General features: G+C 58.0%; 1 protein-coding gene across 7 annotated transcripts in view; it reads right to left on the bottom strand.

Moving 5' to 3' along the window:
• The window catches only part of Cacna1a (calcium voltage-gated channel subunit alpha1 A), a 245,765-nt gene that overhangs the window by 157,432 nt on the left and 60,434 nt on the right, over positions 1-27,899 (bottom strand). For 6 of the 7 annotated variants that reach the window (XM_058576793.1, XM_058576792.1, XM_058576794.1 and 3 more), the window contains exon 3: positions 25,033-25,325. In XM_058576793.1, coding sequence (XP_058432776.1) covers positions 25,033-25,325 — 293 coding nt within the window. Of the gene's footprint in view, positions 1-25,032; positions 25,326-25,757; positions 26,288-27,899 lie in introns of those variants that run through there. The other variant, XM_058576796.1, reaches the window with a different exon arrangement.

The following is a 27,899-nucleotide window of genomic DNA, read 5'->3' as shown; positions in this document are numbered from 1 at the left end:
GAACCAGGAGGGGACATTGCTGCTGTTGAAAGCCATCCAACTTGGGGTCGTTGGTCATAGCTGGTTCCTTCCCAATGCACATTACAAATTATGTACTTGGTAATGCCTCCCCAGGGCTCGGCTGGGGCTCAGTGGTGGAGCGCTTGCCTGGCACGTGTGAGGCACCGGGTTCGATCCTCAGCACCACATAAAAGTGAATAAAAAAATAAATAAAAATTTAAGAAAAAAAATGTCTTCCTTTGCCAGGTGCAGTGGTGCACACCTGTCATCCCAGCAGCTTGGGAGGCTGAGGCAGGAGGATCGCAAGTTCAAAGCCAGCCTCAGCAATGGCGAGGCACTAAGCATCTCAGTGAGACCCCGTCTCTAAATACAAAATAGGGCTGGGATGCGGCTCACTGGTCGAGGGCCCCTGAGGTCAATCCCTGGTACCCACCACCACCAAAAAATGTCCTCCTGCCCGTGACAAGTTTCACAAGGGTGACAGCCACGTCTGTCTGGCGTCCCAGGGCTGGGCACGGAGGAGGAACCCACAACGACTCCTGCCTCCCGGCCCCTCGGCCTTCCCCTCTCCTCTTGTTAGAACACGGGGTGTCGCTCAGCTGCCCAGGTGGCTTCCGGTGCCTGGGCTCCAGCGGCCCTCCTGCCTCAGCCCACTGAGCAGCTGGGCCCAGGGGCCTGCCACCCACGGCTCCACCTTCTCTCCTGACCCGGTGGCTGCATCTGCAACCAGCTTCAGTGGTTTTCTGGAAGGTTCCGAGTCCCTATGACACCTCTCCCCCTTGCCCCCTTCCCCGTGGGCCTGGTCCGCGGGTCTTTTCCTGCTAGTCCTGCCGTCCTTGAAGCCCGATCTGTGGCTGTGGCTCCCGAGGAAGCTTTACTTTTGCAAACGCTATGAATTCCGCCCTGGAGGCTCGGCGGGGGTCCCGGGGGCTGCACCCATGTGACAACACCCAGAGCCGCAGCACAGCAAGGAGAGGCCCCGCTCGGGCTCCACCGACCCTGGCGCATCTCCCCAGGATGAAGAAGGCGTGACAGTAGGGGACAGGACGGTGGCCGCTGCTCAGGATCCTGCTTAGGTGAGCAAAAGGGGGCCCTCGGGCTGCAGGGAGCCCAGAGCTGCTGGCTAATCTGCGACAGTGACAGGCTCCCCAGAGAGCCAGGCCAGCAGGAATCGCAAGATGACGGGAGGAGCGCGGGGACTCCAGACCCGGCAAAACCCCGAGGGGGTGAGGGGGCCAAGGAGCCACAGAATTAAAAACATGGGCAAAGAAGGTGAAGGTGGCCAGAGTCAGAATAAAAGGAGCTAAGAGAGGGTCCTTCACCCCCCAGCAGATGCCAAGGGACCAGGAGGGAAAGAAGGTCACGGGGGAGGCCACCAAGCAAACTGAATCCTATCCAAGGCTTCAGACACCGATCACCTCCTCAGAACAAAAGTCAAACGAGTCTTCCCACATTTTCTTTCCCGAGATTAAACACCAGGGGAAGAACGCAGAGGGAAGTAATACTGTTCATGAGAAGCTGCTCAGATGCATGTGATTATACATCATCCCCTGAGAGGCCTTGGCTTAGACGTGAGCCCAGGGCACAGATGATAAGGCAGTCAGGACTGTCCGTGCCCTGCTGCAGTAACAAACATTCCCAGAGCTCAGAGGCTGAGACCACCACGTGCCCGTTCCCCTGCTCCGGCTGTGCCCGCTGTGGGTGGGATGGGGATGGTGTCTGTCAACCGCTCTCCAGCACCTCGTCTGGGAGGCTGTGCCTTGGGGCATTCACAGCGGCGGAGGCAGGAAACAGGAAACATGGCAATTATATGTCTGCTTTTAAAGCCTGTGTCCAGAAGTGGCCCTCGGCGTTTCCCCTCACATTTCACGGGTTCAGGCAAATCGCACAACCACGCCCGATTCCAAGGAGGTCGGGCAGTGACCCTCGACGGTGTGCCCAGTGAAGAGACAGAAATAACAGCTGAGCAGGGGAAGGCGGTCACTCAGGAGGGGTGGACGATCGCCTGAAACCGAACAGCTGAAGGTGCAGAAGTGAGCCCCGAACTCGGGCATCAGTGGTTGTGCTCTGCTGGTTCTAGGAGTTGGAAATAAGCCCAGATAATAGTGGGAGAAACAGAAATGGAGGCAGGGGGTGGGGACAAGGAGAAGAAACAAATTGCTGGCAGCTGCCAGCAACAAATAGTCCCTTGAGCGAGGGAGAAAGGAAGGAGCCAGAGAATTGCACCAGAGCATAAGGAAAGAACCTGTCCCTCTGGTCCTCTGTCCTCACCGCGGCCTCACCCATTGCTCAGTGCTGGGGTCAGACCCGGGGCCCGTGCATGTGAGGGGAGGGCTCTCCCCCGGAGCTGCATGTCTGGGCCATTTTATTTTTTTATTTTGAGCCAGAGTCTCTCTAAGTGGCTGAGGGTCTTGCCAAGTTTCTGAGGCTGGCCTTGGATTTGTGATCCTCCTGCCTCAGCCTCCCAAACAGCTGGAATTGTAGACGTGGCCCCGAGCCTGGCTAGGAGTCTCATCTTTAGAAACTAAAATAGGCTGAAAATATTAGGAAAGAAATAGAGAGTCGTCTTCAGAGAGATCAGTAGGGATTCGATCGCATTATTATTATTCTTCAAAGAAATGGTCTTACTATGTTCCCCAGACTGGTCCTGAACTCCTGGACTTAAGCGATCCTCCTGCCTCAGCCTCCTGTGAGTAGCTAGGGCTCCAGGTATGTGCCACACCCAGCCAGAGAAGGCGCCTTGTGGGAGAAGGAACCAGAGGACTTCCTGTTCCTCCTCCAAAGCTGCCTTGGTGCAGAGAGAAGATCCAACCAACGCTGGCTGGTGCCACAGCAGCCCCGGGAAGCCAGGGCGGGAGCTTGCCAGGACCCGGCAGCACACTTTCCCTCCCTGGACATCCTCCTGCCCAGTTCTGGGAATGGGGCTGGAGCTGGCTGGGGTTCCAGGACGAAGGGTGCTGGCCTGGCCTCTCTGAGCGCCCTCCCCCCCACCTCGGCCAGGCTGGAGGAGGGGACGATCCTGACTGCACTGCTCACCTGGCCAGCCCGTGGGAATTCCAGACAGGTGAGCCAGGAGAGAGACAGAGAAGATTCTGGAGGCCGCTCACCGTCAGCCAACTCCTAGCTGCCATTTTGGTGAGGAGCACCTATTAGACACCACCTGAGTGTTCTCTGCACGGGGATCCCCGGAGCTCTCAGGAGCCACGGTCCACCCAGCCTTCTGGTCAACCTGCCCATCAGGCTCCCTGGTCACCTGGCAGGGAGGAGGGGCGGGGACGACTGTGAGGTGCTCTGGGACACAGCGAGGCGGTGACACTGGGCGGTGACACTGGGCGGGACCTGTCAGGGGGGCTCTGGGGACGCGCGGCTTCCTGAGAACTTGAAGGACACAGACAGGCCCCTGGACACACTGCTGGGCCTGCGCACAGTGGACGCCGCTGGCAGTGAGAATGGAGGAAGCTGGGCGGGCTCGCGCTGGGCACCCGTGTGTTAACCACCTACTGCATGCCGGGCGCTGTGCTGGCGCATCTGAGTCCCCGGGTGGGTGAAGGCAGAAACCATCTAGCCCCCGGAGATCACAGTAACGGGGAGACGGCAACAGACGCAGAAAGAAATGAGGACATCAGAAGTCCCAAAGGGAGAAGATGGCAGCGTAGGAAGAGGGAGCCAAGAGTGCAAGGTGGGCACAACAGGGCGGACACTGAGAAGGTGGCCTCCGAGCCAAGAGCTGAAGGAGACGTGGAAAGGACCCCGAGGTTACCCCAAGGAAGGGGGATTCGGGCAGTGCTAGCCACAGCCAGGGCAAAGGCCCTGGGGTCGGTCGGCCTGGGCTCGGCGCTTCTCGGGGAAGCAGAGGCCAGGAGGATGCTGGGGGAGATGCTGGGGAGATGCACAGGCTCCCCAGGCAGAGAAACCCGCAGAGGGCAGGGAGCGGTGACCTCTGGACTTGGAGAGAAGGGTCAGGGGAGGAGAGGAGGAAGACAGCTGGGGCTAGGGTCCTGCCACCTCCCTGTCCGTCAGACAAGCCCGGCTCCAGGAGGGCCCCTGTCCCCGCAGCCTGCTGTGCTTTCCGGAAATAGACTGGCGGAGAGAAAGAACGGCTGGCCTTGTAAGAAAGGGACAGAAAAGAAGGTCACCAGAAAGACTCGTGGAGAAAAAGGCAGTGCTAAGGGGTGACGGCAGGACGCTATCGGGCGAGGCAAACCCTGGCCAGGCCTGTGTGTGGGGGGGTCTTACTGATGCTGTCACGCCCGCAGGCACAAGACGTCTGAACGACACTCAGAGTGGGGTGGTCCCAACAGACGTGCGTCCTGTGCTGCCCAGCCTTCGCAGAAAACATCTGCCAACCTCCACGACAACCATGTTGTGTGACTGTATACAGTGGTGCTCCTTTATCGGTGGGGGATACCTTCCAAGACCCCCAGAGACGCCTAAGACCACAGAGAGTGCCCTACATACCGTGCCTTTCTCTGTACGCGGATTCCTAGGATGAAACTTAAATTTCACAAGTCGGAGGTCAGCAACAATAAAGCAGAACAATTATAACCTCACACTGTGATGAAACTCGTCACCCCTGATGAGCTTCAGGACCACTGCTAAGTAAACTAAGCGTCACTTGAACACCAGCACTACAAAATGGTGACAGCAGATCTGGTAACGGAGATGGCTCTCCGTGACTACCAGGCAGGTAGCGCATACAGCACGGATACGCTGCACAGAGGGGTGATTCCTGGACGGTGCAGGAGCGAGTGGTGGAACAGAGAGACACGGTCATGTTGCTCAGAATGGCACGGGACTTAACAGTTGTTTCTTTCAACTTTCCACCTAATATTCTGGATCATGGTCAGCCTCTTACGGTTGACCATGAGATTTCAGAGAGCAAACCCGTGGCCAAGGAGGTTGGCTGAGCTGATGAACGCTTACAGCATATTCTATATCCAAATGCACAGTTTTGAAGCATCCATGTGGGAGGATTGGTACGATCGACACGTGGCCTGTTCACAGTGTGGGGGGGGCACCGGGTGGGAGAGCTTTTGGCCTGTGATCCCATCCAGTCTAATCACACTTCTTTGAACCAGGACACCACCACTGTCACCACCCCCATCCCCATCCATGGGGGGCAGAGTCCCAAGCCAGAGAGCCCCTCCCAACACCACCTCCCAGGTCCCAAGCTCCAGCCCCAACCCCGCATCCTGGTTCTCTCATCTGCTGCAGAGGTGACAGCACCGTCCCTCGGGGTGTCGTGTTTTCCCAGAACTAGTTCCCACCACCTCCTGGTTCTACAGATGAGGAAACTGAGGCTCAGGGAGGGGCATCCTGGGCAGCCATCGCAGAGAGGAGAGGAGGGAGAAGACCAGGAGCTGAGGGCCGTCCCCACCTGGGGAACTCGAGGGCAGTGCCCAGCTGGCCTGCTGCCAGGGAGAGGAGGGGCCACTCTGGGCTCTTCCGGGGGGAAAAGAGGCCAGCCTGGCCGGAAGAGAGGAAGCAGGGACAATGACCACCTTGTCTCCCCAGTGTCTTGGAGGAATTCAAAGAGGTGGGCGAGGCTGGGCGGAGCAGGCCATTGTCCCAGCGCTGGGCTGGCCCTGTGGGCTGGAGAGGACCAGATGGCAGGAGGTGGGACTGTGCCATGGTTAATATGTCACCTGTGCACCTGCGTCTGGCTGCCAAGGACAGGCTCCAAAGAGAAGCAGACACCAGTGAGGGGCGGACAACGGCTTCCTGGGCCTAGGGCTGCAGCCCGGCTCCTTGGACAGGCTGAGGGGCCTTCTCCAGGGTCCCCTCACCCCGGGCAGGATGACCACTTGCTTCAGGCCACCATCACTCGTTTCCCATTCTAGCCCAGCAAGCCACCATCCCCACCCCAGCCTGGGTGGAGCCGGTGACCTTACCAGGGACACAGACAGCCCACAGAGACCCCACCCCACCCACCGTGGTGACCTCCTGCCCAGGACCGCTGTCTGCCCCCGACTCAAGTGCCCTGGAGGACACCAGGAGGTGACCCTCAGAGGAACGAATTCTCAGAAGGAGGGAAGACGGAAGCAGGTCCCACCACAGAACGGGCCGTGGTGACAGTGGCAGCCACAAAGCCAACTGTCAGTATTTTCTGTTCCCTGAGAACCTGATGCTTCTTACGGAAAGACCCAGAGGCCTCCACTGCCCCTCTCCTCTGCGGACCTCGTTTCCAGCCAACCCGGGGGTCAGCAGCTGCTCCTGGTCAGCGACCCAACGTCCCTCCCTCCCTCCTCACCTGCTGCAAGTGGAGGCCCGCCCACGTGGGTGGCTTCCTGAGCACCTGCCATCTGGCTTCCGTCGGGTTGGACCACAGAAAGCCCCGGCAGGACACTGGGAGAGGCTGGGAGAGGCCCCGCGAGGAGGGCGCGTCCCCACGGCTCCCCTCCCCTCCGCCCGGTCTGTCCCCTCTCCCTCTGTGTGGGAAACCGTCTCTTCATTGGGTTCTTGTGTGTTTTCTGTTTCCTGCTGGGACCCTTCATAGAATATGGATGGGAGGAAAGTTCACTACCTCTAGATGCGGCCCCCGAAACCTCCCGGGCGAGCCTCCATCTCTTCCCTACGGGCTGGAAGGAAAAACTGTCAGTTCTCAGGGGATGGTGGAGCCTCAAGACGGGAGCATCTGGGCCCTGGAGTCCCCACGGTGGAAAGTCACCTGCCCATTATCTGTTGGGACTTTTTGCAGGAGGATACACGCTCCTGGCCTCGCCGGTGCAGAGGTGGAGCTCTCTGTTACCGCAGCGAACAGGATCTAATACCTCTCCACCCCACTCCCCCGCCCTAGGTGAGAAGCTGGCTCCACCCCCAACCCGGGTCACGTGACTGGAGCTTAATCCAGTCGGAGCCCGCCTTTCACCTTCCCACAGCCCCACTGACTGGTTCTGGCATAAGTTCCTGACCCCACGAGCAGCCAATCAACGACAAGAATGCGTTCGCTAAGAATTCTGGGAAGGGCTGGGGCTGGGGCTCAGCGGTAGAGCGCTGCCTCGCACGGGCGGGCGGGACCGGGACCGGGTCCGATCCTCAGCAGCACGTACAAAAACAAGTGGAATAAAGGTGCTGTGCCCAACTACGACTAAAAAATAAGTAAATAAGTTTTTTTGAAAAAGAGTTCTGGGAGGCCAGTGAGGAGGAGGAGAAGCGTCTTTGCTGTGAACTGGGAGGAAGGGAGCAGGGGCTGTGGGCCAGGCCCGGAGAAGGGAGCCAACTGCAGAGACCTGTCCCAGAAAAAGACCTGAGGCCGAACGGTGTCATCTGTCCCCTGGATCCCGCCAGGCCTGCAGCTGGACACAGTGTGGACCCCGCCTGGTCCCCTGCACCCCCGACCAGGAGCCAATGCAAGCCCCTCTTCCTGCTCATGCCCCTCAGGTGTCTCCCCCTTTGTAACCCAAGGGCCAGGACGCAGCATCGTGGGTCTAATGCCCACCCCAGAGGCAGGACGCTGAGGCCCGAGTCCCTCGGGACCATCTTGGCAGGAAGGGCTCTGCCACGCTGCGCGTCCATGCGGGGACTGCAGGACGGAGCTCGGCGTCAGGAAGCCAGTCCAGTCCCCAAACCAACGTCTCTTATGTGACCTCAGGAGCGCGGGCTGGCACAGCCGAGGGCCCGCGGCTAACGGCTTGGGCAGCTCTCTTTGTGTTGATCATTATTTTAATTTTACATCTTCATAGGCGAGCGAGGTGATTCCGCCATGTACACACTGGGTGATGATGGAATCCGGACGGTGGGCATTTCCACCCCTTAATTGACATTTGCAGTAAGCTGCAGTAACTGCACATGTTCTTATGAAGTCCCGTGGAATATCTCAGTATTTCAAAATAGCTACAAGAGAGGGTTTGGAGTGCTCCCGGCACACAGAGATGGTGAACGTCAGCGGTGATGGACGTGCTAATCACCGTGACCGGACCACTGGACACTGTACACACCTCCTGAAATATGTGACAATATGTGTCAATTGATTTTTTTTTTTTAAAGGAGTGAACTTCCCCATCCTGGACTCTAACGGGTGACACCACAGTCTCGGTGACACGGTGTGGTGATAGCTAAAAGATACTTTGAAGAAAAGGCTATCAACTCCCGTTATTAATAAATGGTCACTGTTGAATTGCTTCCAGAAACCCCGGGGGCCAGGGGCTGTCCAGCGACTCTCTTGGCCAGGATTCCAAAGACCATCTGTGGCAAATACATCCTCCAGAGCATATACCCTTGGCAGCATCACAAATTGCTTTCCTTGCCCAGAGAATTCAACCAGAAAAGGAACTGAGATGGAGGGGACGGGGAGGGCGAGATCATGCCAGTGTGAATTAGCTTCCAGGCTGATCAATGACTTCCACCTCCACACCACCATCCCGACCCAGAGCACACTGGCCCTTCCCTGCAAGGCCACAGTCTTTTCCTAACTGGTCTCAGTTTTTGTTCTTGCCCGGTTCCAACTCATTCTCCACATAACAGTCCATGGGGCTGTTCACACATATGGTCGTCATATCACAGCTTCGGTGGCCTGACAGAGCCTTGAGGATAAATATCAAATCCCTAGGCACCTGCCACAGGGCCTTTACACGTGCTGTTCCTTCTGACCAGAACATCTTTCTCACCATCTGTCTCCCACTAAGGGCTCTGCTTACCACCACTTCCTTGGGGGAATTGTTTTATAGTCATTTACTTAGTTATTTAGTGATGTTGGGAATCAAACCTGGGGCCTGTGTGTGCCAAGTGCAACCTCGGCCACTAAACTTCATCTCTAGCTCAGAAATTGCTCTGTTTGTTCCTCGTAGAGCAAACTGGGCTTATGGCATTTGTCATTGTCAATCGAATAACAATTGCTATTTATCCATCCTCCTCACCAGACTGGACGCTCCATGAGAGCAACGCCTGCCTCTGTCAAGCCCACCCCTGCGGCCCAGCGCCGAGTACACAGCCGGTGCTCATTAAAGACACACGGATTGACAGGCTTAGCAAAAAGCAGACAGGGTGGAAAGGAAGTGGGACTCTCACAACCAAAGGAGCAGCTTTGCAGGTCACCAGAGCAAGAATGGCCTTTTCAGTAAATGGCGCTGGGACGATTCTTAGGGAACGAGGAGGAAGGTGGGTCCCTCTAACACTGTGTGCAAAAGTCAATCCCACGCTGACTACAGACTCTGCACCAAACTCTAGGACTTTTGGAAATATTATAAAATATATCCATGGCCTCAGGGTGGAGATGATTTCTTCAGTAAGATGCCAAACTGACAAACTCAGCAGGCAAAGCTGCCAAAAGACATCATGGGAAGGACCAGAGACACGCCAAGAGCAGAGAGTGCTGCCGCGCAGGCCAGCGGCCAGGGCCAGGTGCCGGCATATGTAAAGATCCTCTACAAATCAATATGGAAAAAAGCTTCAAACAACCCAACAAAACCAGCAGACAGGGCAGGAGACAGTGCTTCCAAAAGAGAAAAGTCCAACAGCTGATCATTCGTCAGACATGTCCATCCACATTTGTATCCAGGGGACGCAAACTAACATCAGGACCCAAGTCACCAACACCCACAAGAAAGGCCACCGCTTAAAAATCGGCCCATATCAAATGGTGGCGCAAAAGTGGAGGACCCAAAGGTTCCTCCGCAGCCGGCAGGAGTGGAACGTCACACGGCCCCCTTGGAAAGCAGAGCGGAGTCTCCAGCCACGGCCGAGATGCACGGTCACTAGCCGGTCACTCACGCAGAGGGAGCTCTGCAATGTGGGTCCTGACGGCCCCGAAAGGGAGTGGACACGCCCATGGCCAGTGGAGGGCCAGGTGACCACAGGATGAGGCCGTGCAAGGGTGACAGTGAGCCACGGAGAACACAGAGCCGCCCTGGGACGTGCACAGCTCGGTACTGCGGACATCCAGCGGCACCGCAGGGCGGGGAAGGGACCCGGGAAGGCCAGCAGGTGACTTCCCTGAAGTCCCCAATGGCGGTTCCTCCAGAAAGGAAGGAGGGGTTGGCCTGGGGACAGACAGGCGCAAGGGCCTGAGCACATGGTGGCCTGGTGGCTCCTGGGTAAGACAGACATGGACATCGGACTTCGTCTATTTTTTTATTTTTTTGGTAACAGGGTTGAACTCGGGCCCTCGACCACCGAGCCACGTCCCCAGCCCTGTTCTGTGTTTATTTAGAGACAGGGTCTCACTGAGTGGCTTCGGGCCTCCTGTTGCTGAGGCTGCTTTGAACCCACGATCCTCCTGCCTCAGCCTCCCGAGCCACTGGGATGGCAGGAGGGCGCCACACGCCTGGCTTGGACATGAGGCTTTTAAACTGGGCTCTGAGTGTCTTGATAGGTCTGCTTCTCTGTCCCCTGGTCCCTGTCTTTGTCTCTCCTCGGCCTGGCTCATTCCGTCCCTTCTAGTCTCTGTGTCCATCTGTCTCTGCCACCTTCCTGCCACCCCCCCGTCACATACAGACACAAAATCAGCTGAAGCCAGACGGGAAGGAAGAGGGCACAGACACCAGAGGCGGCTGAGAGGAGGACGTGAGGGGACAAAGGCCCCCACGGAAGGAGGACGCCGCAGACCAGGAAATGAAAAGAGGCCAGGGGCGCCCGGGAGGAAATGAGGCCCGAGGGAGGTGGCCGGGGACAGGGCTGCCCCCCTGCCCTCCCTCTCCCGGTCCCTGCGCCCCCCCGTCCCTCCGTCTCTGTCCCTCTCTCTGTCCCCCATCGTCACACCGGCCCCATCTCCCCCTCAACCCGTTTACCGGGCGGCCACTCAGCGCCACAACAGTGTGCAGCAAACGGGACCCAGGTGGCCTATCCCCCTGGCCACCAAACGTTCACAGGCAGACACCTGCCCAGAGTCGGGCCAGGCTGCCTGGGCGCGGGCGGGGACAGTGGGCCACCCGCCCTGGCCTCATTAATCCACTATCAAACCCTCGCAGCGCGCGAGCTGTAGCCCGAGTCATGAAATATTCAGCGACAGGCGCCCGGCTGAGATGAAACCGCTCTCCCGGGGACGCCGGGGACAGGACACGGGCCTGCTGCTGGGACAGACCCGGCCGACGGCCACAGGACCAAGGCACCTGGGGGACAGGGGGACAGGGGAGGGGCCCACACAGGGACAGGGAGAGTGGGGACCTGGGAGCATGTGGGTGGGGGGCCGTCTGCCAGGGAGGGGACGTCTAACCCACCAGAACAGGTCCCTCCGCAGGGACGCCCTGGGAGGGGACCAATACCCCACCCACTTCATGGAGCTCTGACGGAGGAGCCCAGGCCCTCACCCAGCTCTGCCCACGCCCCCTCCCCGCTGGCCCGCCCAGCTCTCGGGGACACACCTCTGAGGGTTGGCCCCTCTGGGAGTGGTCCCTGCGGAGCCAGCACCTTTCCCCAAAGGCTTATCCTTTGCTGGACGTGTGACTTTGGCTGGAGACCTGAGCGGCCCCCTCCTGGGTGTGCACGGGTGCCTCTGATGGAGCCACGGGAGGCGCATGTACGACAGCCACTGTCCCCGGGCTCCGTGTGCACCAGTAAGAGATAGACGAGGTCCATGCCACCGCTGACGGGGCGCGTGATTCCCCAGAGAGGGGCCTCGGTGCAGGGACTGTCCCCAGAGCCCCCTGCTCCGGGGTGGCACCTCCTGCCCCCAGAGTTGCCTCCACCTGAGCAAGCTCAGGGCCAGGAAGGGTCAGGCCTGGCTGTGTCCACGCAGGTGTGGGGCGGGGTGGGTGGGACACCTGCTGGTCACTTGGGGAGCCCAGAGAGTGACAGTGCCCTGGAGGAGGGGCCCATCCACCACAGAGGTGCCCAGAGACACCGGCACCGGGGCAGCGGGGAGGGACGGGGAGGGATGGGGGGCCTGCGGTGACGGTGCCACCAGCTCCCCTCCGAGCCCCAAGCCCACCCCGTGACACGGACACGAGTGGCACATGCCCTTTCCGGATGAGGCCCAGGTGACGTGGACAGACGCAGGTGGCAGCGGCCTCTTCCCTCCGCAGCAGCCCGGCCCCAAGGCCCAATGGGTGCCCAGCCTTGCTCCTCCGGGAATCCACCCTGGGGCAGGGGACGGGGACAAAGACCCCTCGACCAGGACGCCCTCCCCCCCCCCGGGGCACGGCCAGCGACGTGGAAACAGCTGCTCTCGAAACTTCCAAAAGGGACCCCGTTTCTGCTGCAGGAAACAGATGGCACGGGTGAGCCCCAGGGAGGGACACGAGGGACCCTCCAAGTCGGCCACCGCCGGGCCCCGGTCCACGGAGGACCGTGCCCGCCCCGGGCCTGGCAGGCAGAGCTGGCCTCAGCCACCATGGCTGCGAGGATGGTGACCCCTGTGTCCCCCGCCCTGGGCTCTGCCCCCTGCACGTGCCAGCCCCCCTCCCAGGGCGTGGGAGCCAAGGGCGCCTGGAGTCGGAGTCACGGTCCCCAGCAGCAGCGCCCACCGCGCCAGCAGCCGAGGAAGCAAGGCCTGACTTCTGAGCCGCGACAGGAGGAGCAGCGGCCGCAGCCGAGTCCCCTCCACACTCCGTCTATTTATATCCCGGGGCAGCGCTGGGCGGTGGGGTCTGAAGTTCACGGACACGGGCTCCGACGCCCGCCAGGAGGGGAAGCTGCGAATTAAAGTCAAGTCGCCCACAACCCTGCCTGCTCCACACCCCTCGCAGGGCACGCGTGACATCGGGTTCCTCAACTTGAGCACCGTGACAGCTTCCCCAGGCCGCCCCTGGGCTTTGTGGGTCATTTAACAGCGTCCCTGGCTTCTACCCACCGGGTGCCAACGGCGTCCCACCACGCCCCCTGCATTCGTGACAGCCAAAAGCGTCTCCAGACGGTGCCAAAAATCCCCACAGTGACGACGTCACCCCCCACCCCAGTCCAAAAGCACACACAGCCCAGGAAAAACGCCAAACCAACTGACTGATCTCTGCCCACTCCTCGCTGGCCACACCTGGAACCCACCAGCCACCTGGTGGCACAAGCCCTTCTACGGACTCAGAGGAAGTGGTGACCGCACGGCTTCAGCGATGGCCTGGAGAATTCCCTTCCAAAAACTGTCAGAACCTGGGACAGAGACTCCCACACAAAGATGTCCCTGCACTGTTACCGATGAGGACAGAAGGGACGACCACGAGGAGGTGGTCCCAGGGAACCTAATGCAGCCACCAAGCAGAGCTCCGTCGGCCATTGGCAACAGTCTCCTGGGGCAGCTGCCAACCCGCACAGCACCATTGGGAATTTAAACAAGACGCCCCTTCCTGAAGTTGTTGGGTCCATCTGTCAAAAAACTGTCACAATATCTTCATCTTTGTTAGAACAAGCTCCTTCAGCCCCATCAGCCGCGACTCAGAAGGAACACCCACATCCTGGCCCTCCACAGGCCGCAGGCTGCCTTTGAGCAGTGCACGGCCCAGGCCGCTGTCCAGGGTGGCCTTGAGGTTTTGGGGCCCCCAGCAGCATGGAACTGTGCTCCCAAGTTCAGATTCATAAAGTGAGAGGGAAAGCAGTACATTAAGACGTCTTCAGAGATTCTTTCTGGATGGGAGGATATACATATATTTTTCATTTTTCTATGTACTTTAGATGTTCAATAAATTAAGAGGATAAGCCTCTTGGAGAAGGTGACTTCTGGGTCCTAAAAGAGGAGGAGGAGGAGGGCTGGGGCGCAGCTCAGTGGTAGAGCATCTGCTTCACGGGTACAAGACCCCGGCTCCATCTCCAGCTCTGAAGGAGGAGGGAGAAGGGAAGAGGAGGCAGAGGAGGAGGGACAGGAGGAGGGGGAGGGACAGGAGGGGAGGAGGGGAAGGGGAGGGGGAGGGGCAGGAGGGAGGAGGGGAAGGGGAGGAAGAAGGGGAGGAAGAGGAGGAGGAGGAGGAGGGGGAGGAGGAGGGAAAGGAGGAGGGGGGAGGAGGAGGGGAAGAGGAGGTAGAGGAGGGCAGGGAAGAGGGGGAGGAGGGGGAGGAGGGACAGGAGGACGAGGAGGGACAAGAGGACGAGGAGGGGAAGGAGGGGGGAAGAGGAGGAGGGAGGGGAGGAGGAGGGGAAGAGGAGGGAGAGGAGGGTGGCGAAAAGGGGGAGGAAGGAGAGGAGGAAGAGGAGGAGGAAGTGGAGGAGGGGGAGGAGGAGGAAGTGGAGGAGGGAGAGGGGGGAGGGAGGGAAAAGAAAGAAAGGAAAGATCCAAATAATGAAATAAATGAAAAAGAGGAGCTAGCCACTGGGAGATGTGACAAGACGAAAAGGGACAGGCACCGAGGGAACAGCCAGTCCAAGTCCCATAAAACACCAACGAGCCAGGTGTGGGCAGCAGAGGCCAGGGGTGGGGCCGGAGTGGAGGGGATGGATCACAAACAAGGACCCACTCCGTGGGGTCCTGCAGGACCTGCCCCCTGTCATCTGCAGCCCTGGCGGGCGGGCAGCGTCCACGCACTGACTCAAACTGCTCAGAGGAGAGACTCCACCAGCCACCTCCTGTGTCACCCTGGCCATCCACGGAGCAGCAACCGAGGGACTCGACTTTGGTCCCAGACTGAAGCCAACAAAACTAGACGTTTCCAGAACTTCAGTAGTCCCTTCAACAGCATTGTCTTCACCCAATCAAATGGCCACACATGTCACCATGCAGGACTGTTGGGGGACAAGATACCCCTGTCCTCCCGCCTCAAGGGTTTTCCAATTGAAGAGGGACGACAGAAATATACAGTCTCACCGACTTTATCCAAGTGTGTCACTCCATCGGTCCCAGAGAAGACACAGCAAAGGCAGTGAGCACACTCACTGGGTCCCCAGTCAACGAGGAGACGGTCAGACGTGGACGCTCACCCCAGCCACACACCTCACACCCAGCACCCACCACCCATCTTCTCACCCTTCCATCTAGTCACCCTGTCTGCTATCTGCCCACGTAGTCACCCGTACACCAGTCCACCCATCCATCCATCCATCCATCGGTCCACCTACCTGCCCAGCCATCTACGGATCCACACGTCCACCTCCCCATAACCTCTCTACCTGCCCACCAGCCATCCAACAGCCATCCTCCTTCATTTCACCCAACGATCCGTCTGCCCGTCTGTCCGTCCATCCATCCATCCACCCATCCGTGAGATGCCTCTCTTCCCCCCAGACCACAGACATGGTCCATAACTTACTGTGTGTGATTAGGGACGGATGAAGTGTCAAGATCTGCATTTTGACGGCTCTTCTAAAGAGAACTTAAGTCACAAACATGGGTGGATACTGCCGTTCGTTCAAGACCCAAGCGCTTCAAGTCCTCCCCAGACCCTGCTGGAAGTCAGCCTGCTCTTGCTGCTGCTTACCTCTCCTGAGGTCACCAAAGACGGTGACCTCAGGGACAGGGCAAGGACAGGGACAGAGTGGGGCTCGAGGAAGGAGGAGCTGTGGGGGGCCCTGGAGAGGGCCTGGCACTGGGTCACAGGGATGGCAGACAGAGGCCTCTGGGACCATGGGAATCATCCCTAAGAGGCAGGGAAGCCGTGCTGGGTCCTGGGGATCTGGTGTCAACAGATCTCGCTCTTCCCCCTCGGCTTGTGACTTGGAGCAGTTCGGCTGGGCTGACCCTTCAGGAGAATCAGTCAACAATACAGATGCCAAAGGATATTGGAGTTGAGAGCCCTGGCAATGGAGGGCAGAACATTAACACTATGTGGCACCAACTGTGTGCCACGCACTATTCCAAGCATTGGGTCAGAGAAGCCCAAACATGGCCACCTAAACCCATCCACCGTCCACCGCCCTTGCCCTTGTAGACCCGTATCCTATTACCAAGTACCGAGCACCATTCAGCAGGACTAAGGACGGATGCCTTTCACCTTCCAAGATAGGTGGGCTCCATCTGTTTAGAGTCCAACATCAAGGCACGGGCACCTGGTGAAAGTCCTCTGGCTGCATCATCCCATGGCAGAAGGGAGAAGGGCAAGAAAGCAAGCAAGACCAGAGAGAGGACTGGGGGGGACTAACTGATCCTTTTATCAGGGACCCATCCTCATGATAATGGCATTAAGCCATTCATGAGGGTCCAGCTCTCATGACCTAATCTTTTTTTTTTTCCCTCTCCCAGGGCTTGGGATGGACCCAGGGCCTCCGTGCGCAGGGCAAGCGCTCTAACCCTGAGCTCCATGCCCACCTGCGAATCACCTCTTCGAGGTCTCACCTCTCAACACAGTGGTACGGGAATTCAGTTTCCAACACATCCACCTCGGGGAACACGCAAACCATGGCAGAGACCAAAGCACAGAACACGGAAGGGACTTGGCTGTGGTCACCCAGCCAATGACTGGCAGAGCTAGGACTCCAGCCCGTCCCCTGCTCCAGAGCCCATGCTGTCCGCTCGGCCACTTGCGTTGCTAACGTCTACACCACGGGCAGCATCTCACCCGCACTGCAGGGACGGGCTATGTGGTCAACCCGGCTCTTCACGACCCACAAGACTGGGGAATAGCTTGGCCACTTTCTGCCTGGTGGCTGGTGGCCCATAAACGCTGAGAAATCTCAGCCGGCTCTAGCTGGAGCCTGATCCCCAAGCACACAGACTCAAATTAACACCTTGAATCCATTCATTTACTCAGAAGTGATTGATTCATCACGGCGGCACCGATCATGATAACCAAAAAAAAAAAAAAAATGCTGGGTGTCTCCCAAACGTCCGTCACCCAGGGAAATGGATACATCATTGAATCATCACAGAACACAATATTATAGAGCCAAGAAAAATATGGTAAACGATTGGTAATTACATTCAACAAGAAATGAATCTTAGAGTGTGGAGTAAAAAGAGCAGGTTTCAGTCCCTGACGATGTAAAACTCAGGAACAAGGAAAGCCAAATGTCTACCGCTGAAGTGTAGGTAGATATCTACCAGTTTTTGAAAAAGAAAAAGAAAATGCAAAGGAATGAGGACCCCCGCAGGACCCGCTCGCCCTGGGGAGGGGTGGGGGATGGGAGGAAAGCAGGGGGCGGGGCCCAGGTAGAAGCCTCTCCCAGCTCCTCCTAGGCCAGGTCTGTGACAGTGCCAGGTGGGAACTCGCAGGGACAGCAGAGCTGCAGGCCCCACCAACAGAACCCTGGACTCCAAGCCCTGGGAACAAGGTCCACCTGGCCGGGTGTCAGCAGCTCAGGTGATGTGGGTGAGAAATCCTGCCCCAGGGCCGAAGCCCCTGGAGGGCCAGGGACCACACTTTGAGAACCCGCGTTCTAGTTCTCGATGGTGGTGACAGATCCATCAGGACATCCATTATAGTCATCCCTCAGCATCTGGGGGGACAGTTTCCAGAACCCCACACACACCCTTCCTCCTGCAGGCACCAGAATCCTCGCATTCTCAGGTCCCTTCTGCAAAAGGGCACAGTGTTTACACAGAACCTCCCCACAATCCTCTGCATATTTAAAGTCTTCTGTGGAAGATGGAGAGCAGGATTCTGTATCAAGTGGGGTTGTGCTTGATACAATGTAAACGCTGTGCAGACAGCTGCTCCACTGTGTCACTGAGGGAAGGCGACCTGGGGGGCCTCTACATGTGCAGCACAGACCCAAACTTGCTCCTATTTTCCACCTGCAGCAGGTTGAATTCGTGGCTATGGGCACGGCAGGCTGTTTAATTAAATAACTAAAAATGGGCAAAAGGAAAGACTTGTACGGGCAGAGGGTGGTGGATCTGGATTAGAATTAAAGTCTTTTAATCTTGGGTGCAAAGAGACATCCTGCAATTTCATATTCAGTCCCTGAAGGCACCAGCTTAGAACTAGTCATGACCACGATTCACACCAAGTGTTAACTTCAGACTTCTAGGGGTCTGAGGCCCATTGATCTGCCTACATAAAAAATAAATATATATGTAAACTCAGGGTCTTGCTGAGTTGCTCAGGCCCTTGCCAAGTTGCTGAGGCTGGCTTTGAACTCTCAATCCTCCTGCCTCAGCCTCCCAGACAGGAATTGCAGTATGTACCACCACACCTGGCGGGATCACAGGCTGACTGTTCACGCCCCGGGCTCCCTGGGGACAGCATCTCATCCCTCCCTACAACTCCTCGGACAACACTGCTCTCTCCATTTTACAGACGGGAAGACTGGGTGGCTACGAGCTGGAGCTGGGGTCTGCAGCCAGGGTTGCCTGTCCCCAAGCCCTGGATGTGTCACCTCCACCCAGCATCGCCACCTCTCCCCCATCCAAGCCTGGCCCCTGGTGCTATGGCTCCAACAGGCCGTAGTACCTAATGTAGTACCTCTGGGCAGACGTGGGAGTAGAGGGTCCTTCCACTAACAGGCCTAAAAGGAGAACTGAACTTGACATTGTGATATCAGGTGGGCATCACGGCTGCATTTCACTCACGGCTCCATCCAGAGAGGAAGCTGTCGCCAGGGGTCGGGGCGGAGGCTGCCCGTTCTTAGCTGCAGGTCTCTCTGAGCGCCAAGCACCTCTCAGGAAGACCCGGGGCTCCTCCCAGTCTGAGCAGAAGGTAAAGCCGTGTGTGACCCCAGCTGGCCGGTGACACTGATGTGGACTTCACCCAAACTCTGCACTCCGGGGCCAGGACCTCGCTTGTGCCTTAAGGTGCCCACCCACTTGGCTCCCTCTCCAGGAATGTTCCTTGAATTCTCTCCTCTCCCAGGCGACCAGGAGGAGGAGACGGGCGATGGTGGTGGGTGGCCTGGGGCACCTGAATTCTAACCCAACACCTGAGCAAGGCTCTTCTGCCAAGTTTGCTGGGGACTCCTGAGGGTGGCCACAGAACCTGCCCTGAGCCCACAGCCTCCTTCTGAGCTGGACTCCTGACCAGTCCTGAAGGACAGGACAGCGGGTGGGAGGGGAGAGCAGGAAGCTAATTATACACTTTAAAACCCTCACCTTGTCACCCACGGGGGAGGGACCGAAGGAGAGGGAGAGAATTAAATTTATCTTAGACAGAAGGGAATAGGGAAAACTGGGTCAAGTGGGCATGCATGATTTTTTTTCTTTCCCCTGAAAGCTTCCAGAGAGAACAGAGGATGCAAGATGTCCCAGAGTCCTCTCCAGGGAGCGCCACGCAGCCTGGCAAAGTCCCTGGCCTGTCGTGGAAGGACCCTCTACTCCTCCTCCTGCCAGAGAGCCCGCCTTGAGCCAAAGCTCCCCCAAAGAGAGCCCTGGAGACCACACGCCCCTGTTCTCTGACTGTGCTCGTAGTTAGAGCCTTCTTTGTACCAGAGATCGTGGTGACCACGTCGCCGGCCTGACCCCATTTAACCTCCAGGACCCCCCAGGACAGAGGCTGCCGGAGGCGACACACCCCTCAGACCTGCGAGAAGCCAGGGAGACACTTGAACCCCGGGGCCAGCTTGACCAGAATCCAAAGAGGTTTTCCCCTCCTCCCTGTGCTCCTCCAGGTGGGCACCAACCAGTTCCCTCCCCAAGGCTGACAGCCTCCTTGGAGAGGCGTGGACCACCCAGTGCGGGGCCCCGACCATCTCTGGATCGAGCCCAGCTTCCCAATGGTGCCTCCTCTGGCTGAGGAAAGGCAGACACAGGCTCGCTCCTGGGGCCAACGGGGACAGGGATGTGACCCCAAGCACCTGGGAGATGCACTCCAAGTCCCTCAAGGGCCACAGCTTCCAAGTACGCAAGCACCACCCTCCTAGAGACCTTGGTCAGAGTGGTCATCTCATCCGTGTCCTCCCCCTCACACCACCGACCGGCACAGCAATCGGGGGGACGCTGTGTGGTCCACCAACAGGTGAAGACGGGCGCTTCTCTAGTTCACCGACAAACATTTACAGGGTGGCTGCTTTGTGCCAGGGGGTGGTGGCGATGAACAGGGTAAGGGGCATGACCCTCACAGCCTGCGAACTTGACTTTTTACCAGCAAGGCAGAACCAGAGCCTTCCACGCCAGGGAGCCCTTCTCTCCACGGCGCAGACGCTGAGCTGGAGACCACGTCCTCCGTCGCTCCTAGCCTCTCCCTGGTTTGACCCTACCTCGTCCTGCAAGGTTCACACCCCCTAATCCTCAGCCCCTGAGGCCACATGTGCTTTGGCGTGGAGAATCTGGGGCTTTGGGAAGGATGAGAGAGACACAGAAGTAAAATGGCGAGCAGCTTGGCAAACCCCCGGGTGGTCTCTTATCAAGTTCAACACGCACAGCCGGGCGACTCGGCCATCCCTCGCCTGGGCATTTACTCGCCCAAGGGAAACGGGATGCACACCGCCAATGTCCCCCTTAAAACCTGTAAACCAACGTGGGGGCAGCTCTGTTCACCACGGCCCTCACTGGGGACAGCCCACACGTCCTTTGGCTGGGAAATGAGTGCGCTGTGGTGCGTCCATACCACGGAATACTACCCAGCTGTAAAGGGGACAGGTTGCGGCCAGCTGCCACACAGTGAGCGGACCTCAAGGGCCCAGTGAAGCCAGACTCCAAAAGCCACGTATTGCATGATTCTATTTATATAACCTTCTAAAAAAGGCAGAAGTACAGGCATGGAGATCGGATCACTGGTTGCAAGGAACCGGGGAGCAGGTGCTGACTCAGAGGGGCACCGAGGGAGAAGCTGGGGCCACGGAACAGTTCCATTTTTTGATTCGATGGTGGTGGCAACAGATCACATGCATTTATCAAGACTCACAGGCCACGACATCAAAAGGGTGAATTTTGCTACAAATACCTCAACAAACCTGACTCTTCACAGAAACAAGAAAGGAGGACAGGATGGGTCGACCCTCCGAACTGGAGAGTCCAAGTGTAGCCCAGGGACGAGCGGCACAGTCCCAAGAGGTCTTATCCCAAACCCGATGGGCCAGAGCCACCGTTGAACAAGAGACTGGGTTCGAGAAGCGCTAGCCCCTTCCCAAGGCCCCCTGACTATGACGGGGTTGGGGCCTGGGAGGCCCCACTGTAAGGAGAGACTCTTTCCCACTGAAAGCACCAGAAGCACTTGACCCACGGCCCCTCGAGCTTGGCCACTAGAGATGTCACTCTCTGGCGATCAGGGGACTGACCCAGGGCATCCTGAGAGACGATCAGACCATGCACCATGAGCCCGGAGAAAGACCAAGAAACAAAACTCAAAGTATGGTGTCTGTGAAACGGACACCACTTCCACACCAGCAGGAAGTCGGAAAATCCTAAATTGAACCACCAAAGGGCATCACACTCCCGGGGAGACGGAGCGCTGCCTCCTCATCAGGCCTTCCTGACATTCCTGTGGGGGAATATCTAGATGCACACACGCCCGAAAATGAAAACTGTAAATCAGGGCTACACCAGGGCTGGGATGTGGCCAGAGCCAAGAGTGCGTGTTTAGCCCCGGCTGGGATCCATCTCCAGCCCATGACAAAAACACCCAAAAAAAAAAAGCTGACATAAATTCAGTTCTGACCAGGTTTCATCTCCAAATGAGCTCAGCTTTTGATTTTTGGAGTTTTTTGGATTGGGGAACTGCGGATAACGGGTCGCACCCTTGTTGAATAGACTCCCAGCGTGAAAGCCAGGTTAATAATTCCCAGAATTTTGACTTTCCGGGAATATCAGCCAAGCCCATCTAGCAGAGGGATCCTATGGCTCATGCCGTCCAGCCCCGTATACAGTAATACCTTCTAGAACATTGTACTTTTCAGGACAGGCTGAGTCTCGCAATGTGCTCTCGCATCTCCCAGGGCTTCCTCTGCTTCCCATGTAGAACACGCCTTTCAAAAAAAAAAAACCCTGGGGCCATGCCAATGAGCCCTTGTCCCTAAGTTCTGATGTCCCTAGGTTCCGATGCCAGCGTGACTCTGGACTTCTTCTGGAGTTCTCAGAAACACGCGTGAGGAGCCGGGATCCTGGCGTGATGCAGGAGACGGAGTGTGCTCACACACAGGCCCACGTCCCCAGCCCTTGCTATGGCTCAAATGTCTACACGCCGCGGTGGGGAGCCTCTGGCACAGGGCTGGGAGGATGACAGAGGCATTTGGTAGCACATCAGAAGGAACGAGAGGCATTAAGTGGGGGCCCTGGGAGAACTGACAGATGCACCTCATTGAACTGACAGATCTGAGCTCTTCGGAAGCTATCTGAGCCATCTTCCAATGAATGAAAATGTGGGACCAAGACGGGTGACATACTTGAAGAGATAGAGGCAGCAACGTAAATCGGAACAACAAACACTTCCATTTCCGTTGTCTTCCTTAGGAAGGGAAAAGCAACGTGAATGAGAGCCCCTCACTGTCATTGCCGGCTGCAAGTCAGAGCTGCTGGGGACAGGAGAAGACACCGCAGTGGCAAATGGCCCCTGAGCGTAGGGACAGAAGGGCGCACCGTGTGGGTATTGCACCTGCAAGTTACTCTCAGACTCTGTGAGCACGGGGCCAGGATCAGGGAACATTCACTCCTTTTCCTCCCCAAGGCAGCAAGACTACCCTCCTCGTCGCCCACAACCCTCAGCAAACCCTTTCCAAATCCACCCCACAGCCACAGACGCGGCCCCCTGACTCCTGCAGCAGTGGCCTCCACCTTCGAGACCCAGCAGAAGAGAACATGCGAGCTTCACAAGGCGGCAAACTGAAGCTGTGGGCTTAGAAGTCAGGGCCATGGTCACCACTGGCTGCGAAGGGGTGGGAGGGAGGGTCCGGGAGCCTGCTCATGGTGCAGGTGCATGGGTGCCATCATTCTGTGAACATTTAAGAGGCGGATCCTCCCTCGTGCCTGTGCCTGATCGCACATTAGACTCTGATCTCAAAGTTCAGAAGGAGAACTTAAACATGTCTATTTTTGAATGTCAACAGTGTTTGACCAACACGGCCACGGCCCGCCCTGTTGTGCTGACTCCCGACATTCCCAGACCATGTCCTCTCTCTGGCTTGGATTCTGTTGTCCAGCCGCCCCAGCTCTCGGTCCCTCCTCTCTCCATCCCTCCCCGGAAGGCCAGTGCCGGGGACCCAGCTGGGTGGCACAGTGGGGATGGGGCGGGGACCTTCCCCTCTGGGGTGGGGCTGTGCGTTGGCTACCTCAGGCCACAGAGAGAACAGAAACGGCAGAGAGGAGGGGAAAACGCAGGGATTCATCACAAAGCCACCGAGAGAGCCACTGCCTTGGGCAAGCTGGCCAAAGAGAAGTGAACACCAGCCCGAGCCCCCCGCTCACCTGCGGGTCCCCCCGCCCCTCCCTCACCAAGAGCTCTCTGATCTGCAGGACTCGGGCTGGCCGGGGGTGAGCTGAGGACACGCAGAAGGCTCCCCACCTCCTTCCCTTCCTCTTAGAAGACACCAGACTCTGGCTCCAGAAGGTGGATCTAAAGCCATTTGCAACCCAGAAAGCCACTGTCCAGCGGTCCTCCCTTGGACGGTCCCTGGTGCTCGGTGTGCACACATTGACAGCTTCCTGTCCTCCAGGCCCCTCACCACTTTCTCTGGTGACGGGCAGTGGTCACGCCACCCCTGAGCACCTCACTGGGCCGGGGCTGCATGCGGTGAGGCGGGGTGGGGGGGGGGCGATTTCTAACTTTTAGGGACAGGCTTCTCATGGGGTTGGAATTCAGAACCTGGCTCCTGCCCTGAGCACCAAGCCACACGGCACCAGGGTGAGGGGTACAGACCTCCCCAAAAAGGACTTCTGCCAAATCTTCATTTTCATCCCCCTCCAAGGTAGACGCCTCACACACACTTCAAACTCACGCTCCCTGGGGCAAGTTCAGCACCCCGAACCCCACAATTTCCATCACCCCCAGAAGTGAATCCACCCATTGTGGCCCTTAAATGGCAACCCCAGTATCACAAAGGGCCAACCCTGTGGGACACACAGTGGTCAAAACCACACTCAGAGGGGTAGGGACCCACGGGGGAGCCCCGGAACCCGCCGGGCCGGGGCACTTCCACCCTGAGGGCAGCTGGTTGGAACCAAGCCGAGAAGCAGCACGTTGGGATGGCATGGTGGCCAGCCAGCCTGGGGAGCAGGGCGTGTCCCCCCACTCGGAATCTGGGTCATACTTAGATAACTGCTAGAAAGCCCAAGCAACCCCCCACCCTTGCCTGCCCACACCTCCGGAGACGGAAGCCTGTTCCAGGTCTGTCTGAAGCACGCAGGGATTTAAAGAAACACGGGAGATCGCCTTCTGATAACTCAACAGAGGAAAACACAGTCTTCACCTTCCTCCTCTGAGTCTTTGATTTAAAAAAATAATTTAAAAAAAAGACATTTACCTGCCCGAGATGTTCACACGGATGGATGCTGGTTCTTCTCCTGTCCCCTCCCGGCTCCCCAGGGTGGGAGAAGCTGAATCCAACCCAAAGCTGGACATGGCCCCCAGAAAGGATCCAGGCCCCCAGAAAGACCACGCTTCCTTCTCTCTCCACCTGTCTTTCTTACTGAAAGAGCCCAGACCGGGTCTTCCCAGGCCTGAGGGTCCAGATAGGGCAAGTGGGATCTGGTTCTTTACACCCAAAAGATGAGAGATGTCACCAGTGACTGAAGGAAGTGGGACCTACAGACATGGGAGGAAATCAGGGGCCCCCAACCAGCCACCACCATCTCGGATCAGGCCAGGGCCCACCCTGGGTGTTCACTCTGGCCAGTGCCGGCCTCTCCCGTGAAGGCCACATGGTCTCCCATTTGCTCTTGGCCCAGGGCCCTGCGGAGTGCAGCCCCCAGCCGGGCAAGGCCGGGATGGAGAAGGATGGAGAAGTCTGAGCCGCGGCTTTGGAGCTTGCTGTGGACTCCGGTGAGGGGCGGCCCGGGCGGCCGGGGCAGGGCCGGGGCCCCAGCTACCCAGGCTCCCCTGCCCTGTGGCCAGAAGCTCCCAGGCCCCGGCCGGCCCGGGCTCATTGGGGAGCAGTCAGACTTCTCCGGAACCGGCTCTGCCGCCCCCCACCAAGGCCCTGACCGACCCCGGGGCCGATCTCGTTTGGGAAGGGCGCTGAGAAGGGGTCCACGCTGCCCGGCCCCCAGCCCACTCCCGGGGCTCCGGCACCCGCGGGCCCGGCGGGGCGGGGAGACGCCGCGCGCTGTCCCCGCGCCCCAGCCTGGAGGAGCCCCCAGCTCCCACCAGCCCCGGTGGCTCCAGCCCGGGGAGGGCGGGCGGCGGAGGAGGGGGCGCAGCGCCGGGCTCGGCAAAGGATATGGCCATTCGGTGATCTTCTTGGCGTATTTTCTCACCACGTTGTCCTCGCTGAAGAGGAAGAGGGAGCGGTTGACCGTGAGGCAGTTCTGCCGGACGGGGATGGGGTTGTAGAGGGCCATGGTCCGCGCTCTCTGCGCCATCGACTGCTTGTACATCCTCTGCGCCCCGGGCTGCCCGCCCTGCCGGCTGCCCCCGGCTCCGCGCCCGCCGCCGGCGCCCACGACCACCCCGGCGGCTGCCCCGGAGCCTCCTCCCCCGTAGCGGGCCGGCATCTCGTCTCCGAAGCGGGCCATTCTGCAAAGAGCAAAGGGCTCCCGGTTACGCTGCGGCGAACGTTGCGGAAGACGCCGCCGCCGCCGCGGCTGGTGCTGAGGCTGCCGGGCCCGGGAGGACGGCGGCGGGAGCTGCGGCTGCGGGGACGCGCCTCGGCCCAGCCCATCGGGCGGCGGCGGCTCGGCGCCTGGTCGGGGGCTCACGAGGCGGCTGCCCGGGCCGCGCCGGGGACGGCAGCTCGGGACATCTTCCTGGCTGACCCCGGAGAAGGAGGGGCGGGAGGAGGCGCGGGGGCGGGGCGCGGGGGCCGGGAGGGGGAGGGGCGGGGAGGGAGCGAAAAATAACCGAGGAAGGAATCCAGGCAATCCCCAGTCCACCCACTCCGGAGAAAAATCGGTTACAGGGAAAAGAGGAAAAAGAGGAAAAAAAAGAAAAAAACGCCCCAACGCACACCCCCTTTAAGATGCGAACGGGTTGGCAAAGGACGCCCCCCGGGACGCAGTGAAGCTTCAAATTCCTCCAAGGAGCGGGTCAGGCTGGCATCTTGCAAAAGGAGTGCGTTCGGCCCATTTAAAAAAATGTCTATTAAAAATGTACAGAAAAATAAAAAGCCGGTCTTTGCTAAGGGGCAGTAGCCCCCCCAAAAAAGAAAAAAATCCTCCTCCTGCTTTTCTTGACTTTTCCTAGACCCGAAAAATCCTGAAAGACCGGCAGCCCCCTCCCCCAAAAGAAGATGAAGAATCGGTGGGGGGAGGAAAGGTGGGGGAGGGACGCTCCGGAGGGCTCTGAAGGAGTCTTCAAAGCGCAGAGTCCGCGTTTAAAAAAAAGATTTTTTTTTTCCTTCCTGAATCACCAGAAGCTGCCTCTGGAGCTCGGGAGGAGCAGGAGCGCGTGCGTGCGCGCAGCGTGCCGCTCGGCGGCGTCTCGTCTTGGGGTTAAATTGCAGCAATGAAATCCTGAAAATTCCCACCCGAGGGGGGAAGACGCGGAGGGAGGAGGTCTGCGCCGCCCAGGAGCTGCTCCTGGCTGCCGCGGTGCCTGCACCCCACCCGCCCCGCCGCCGCCGCCGCCTCCGCCCCTAGGTTCTGCTAAAATAAGCCTGGTGTGGAGGGGCGCAGAGGAGGGAGGGGAACGGGCGCCGAGGTCTGAGCCACCGGCCAGCGAGGCTCCGAAGACAGCGAGACCCACCCAGAGGCCGGCACATGATGGCCCGCGACCAATCGCCGAGGCGCGGGGGGGACCGGCCTCGCCGAGTTTGTGGGGGAGAGGAGAGCCGGATGGTCGCGCGGCCCGGGAGGGGGGGTGACTCCTCCCGGCCTGGGAGCAGACCTCGTTTCCCACCCGGTTCCATTTCGGTTGCCTACGACCCGAAGCTTCCAGGATCTTGCAAGAGTGGGGGGTGGGGGGGGGGGGAGAAACTTGGAAAGAGAAGGGGATTCGTGTCTGGAGATGCAGAGAGTCGGTGCTCAGCAGATTTGGTCTGTTTAGCAAAACACAGTTTTTGAAGGCTGGAAGAATTGGGGTGACTTCTGCAAAAGTTTACAGGTCTCGGGGCTCAGCGAGCAGGAGTCGGGGGTTTATCCCATCTTTGAGACCCTGAGCGGTGACGATCTGAACTCCCAGGAGCACGCAATCAGCCAGGCCCTAGATGGCTAGAGAGAATTTATGGGTGTTCTATGGTGCTTATCTCCAGAACCACTTTGGTTACTTTCCATTTGACTTTTTCTACTATGAAGTTCAATAAACTCAGCAGAAAATGCATAAAACATAAATGATCAGGTTAAGAAATTGCTGTGGAATGAACACTTGAAAAACCAGATCCATAGGTAGAGATAGAACATCACTAGCTCCCCACAAACCTACCCACATGCTACACACTCTTTCCTTCAACCCTAAACTCTACCTGACTTTTTGGTGTTAATTCCTTATAGTTTTAATACCTCGTTGTACATTCTTGAGCAATACAGTTTTGCTTTCCTTGTTTGGACTTTTACATAAATGGAGTCATATACTCTATAGTATCTGGTTTCTTTGGTTCTATATTATATCATTAGGACTCACCTATTGCCACATATGACAGTGCATGATTCATTTTCTCTGCTGCATAATATTCCATTGAAAGTACATGCCACAATTTGCTTACTCCCATTGATGGTCATCTGTTTTCTTTTCCAGCTTGGACACATCATTGTCTCCAATCCTCTTTGTGCGTGTAAGCATGCATATCTGTAGGAATAGCCTTAGGCCTGGACTTTCTGGATCCACAGGTAATTCATATCTTCCTGTTAATAAGATGTCAAACTCTCTTACCAAGTGGATGTACCAAGAAATAACTGAACTTTCACAAAGCATGTATAGACTGGGGTACAGGGAGGGGACAGGGGTGAAGAAGATGAAGAAGGCAAGACATTTTTTCAAAGTATTAGCTGTTTGAATCCTTCTTAGCTCCATCATGGGTATTTGAGATCATTTGGAACATTCTGGAAAGACATGCTTTTATATAGAGTCCCCATTTGGTGCCTTTGCAGCTTCCGTGTTTAAGATTTTCTAACTCGTCAAGCGATGGATGAAATGACTAAACCAAGAGTGATCTGT

The sequence above is a fragment of the Marmota monax genome, unplaced genomic scaffold, assembly GCF_021218885.2.
Source record: "Marmota monax isolate L192 unplaced genomic scaffold, Marmota_monax_Labrador192_F-V1.1 WCK01_AAM20220418_F8-fsc00021, whole genome shotgun sequence".
Classification (NCBI taxonomy): Eukaryota; Metazoa; Chordata; class Mammalia; order Rodentia; family Sciuridae; genus Marmota; species Marmota monax.
The sequence above is the reverse complement of the archived record's forward strand: the minus strand, read 5'-3'. Positions and strand labels throughout refer to the sequence as shown.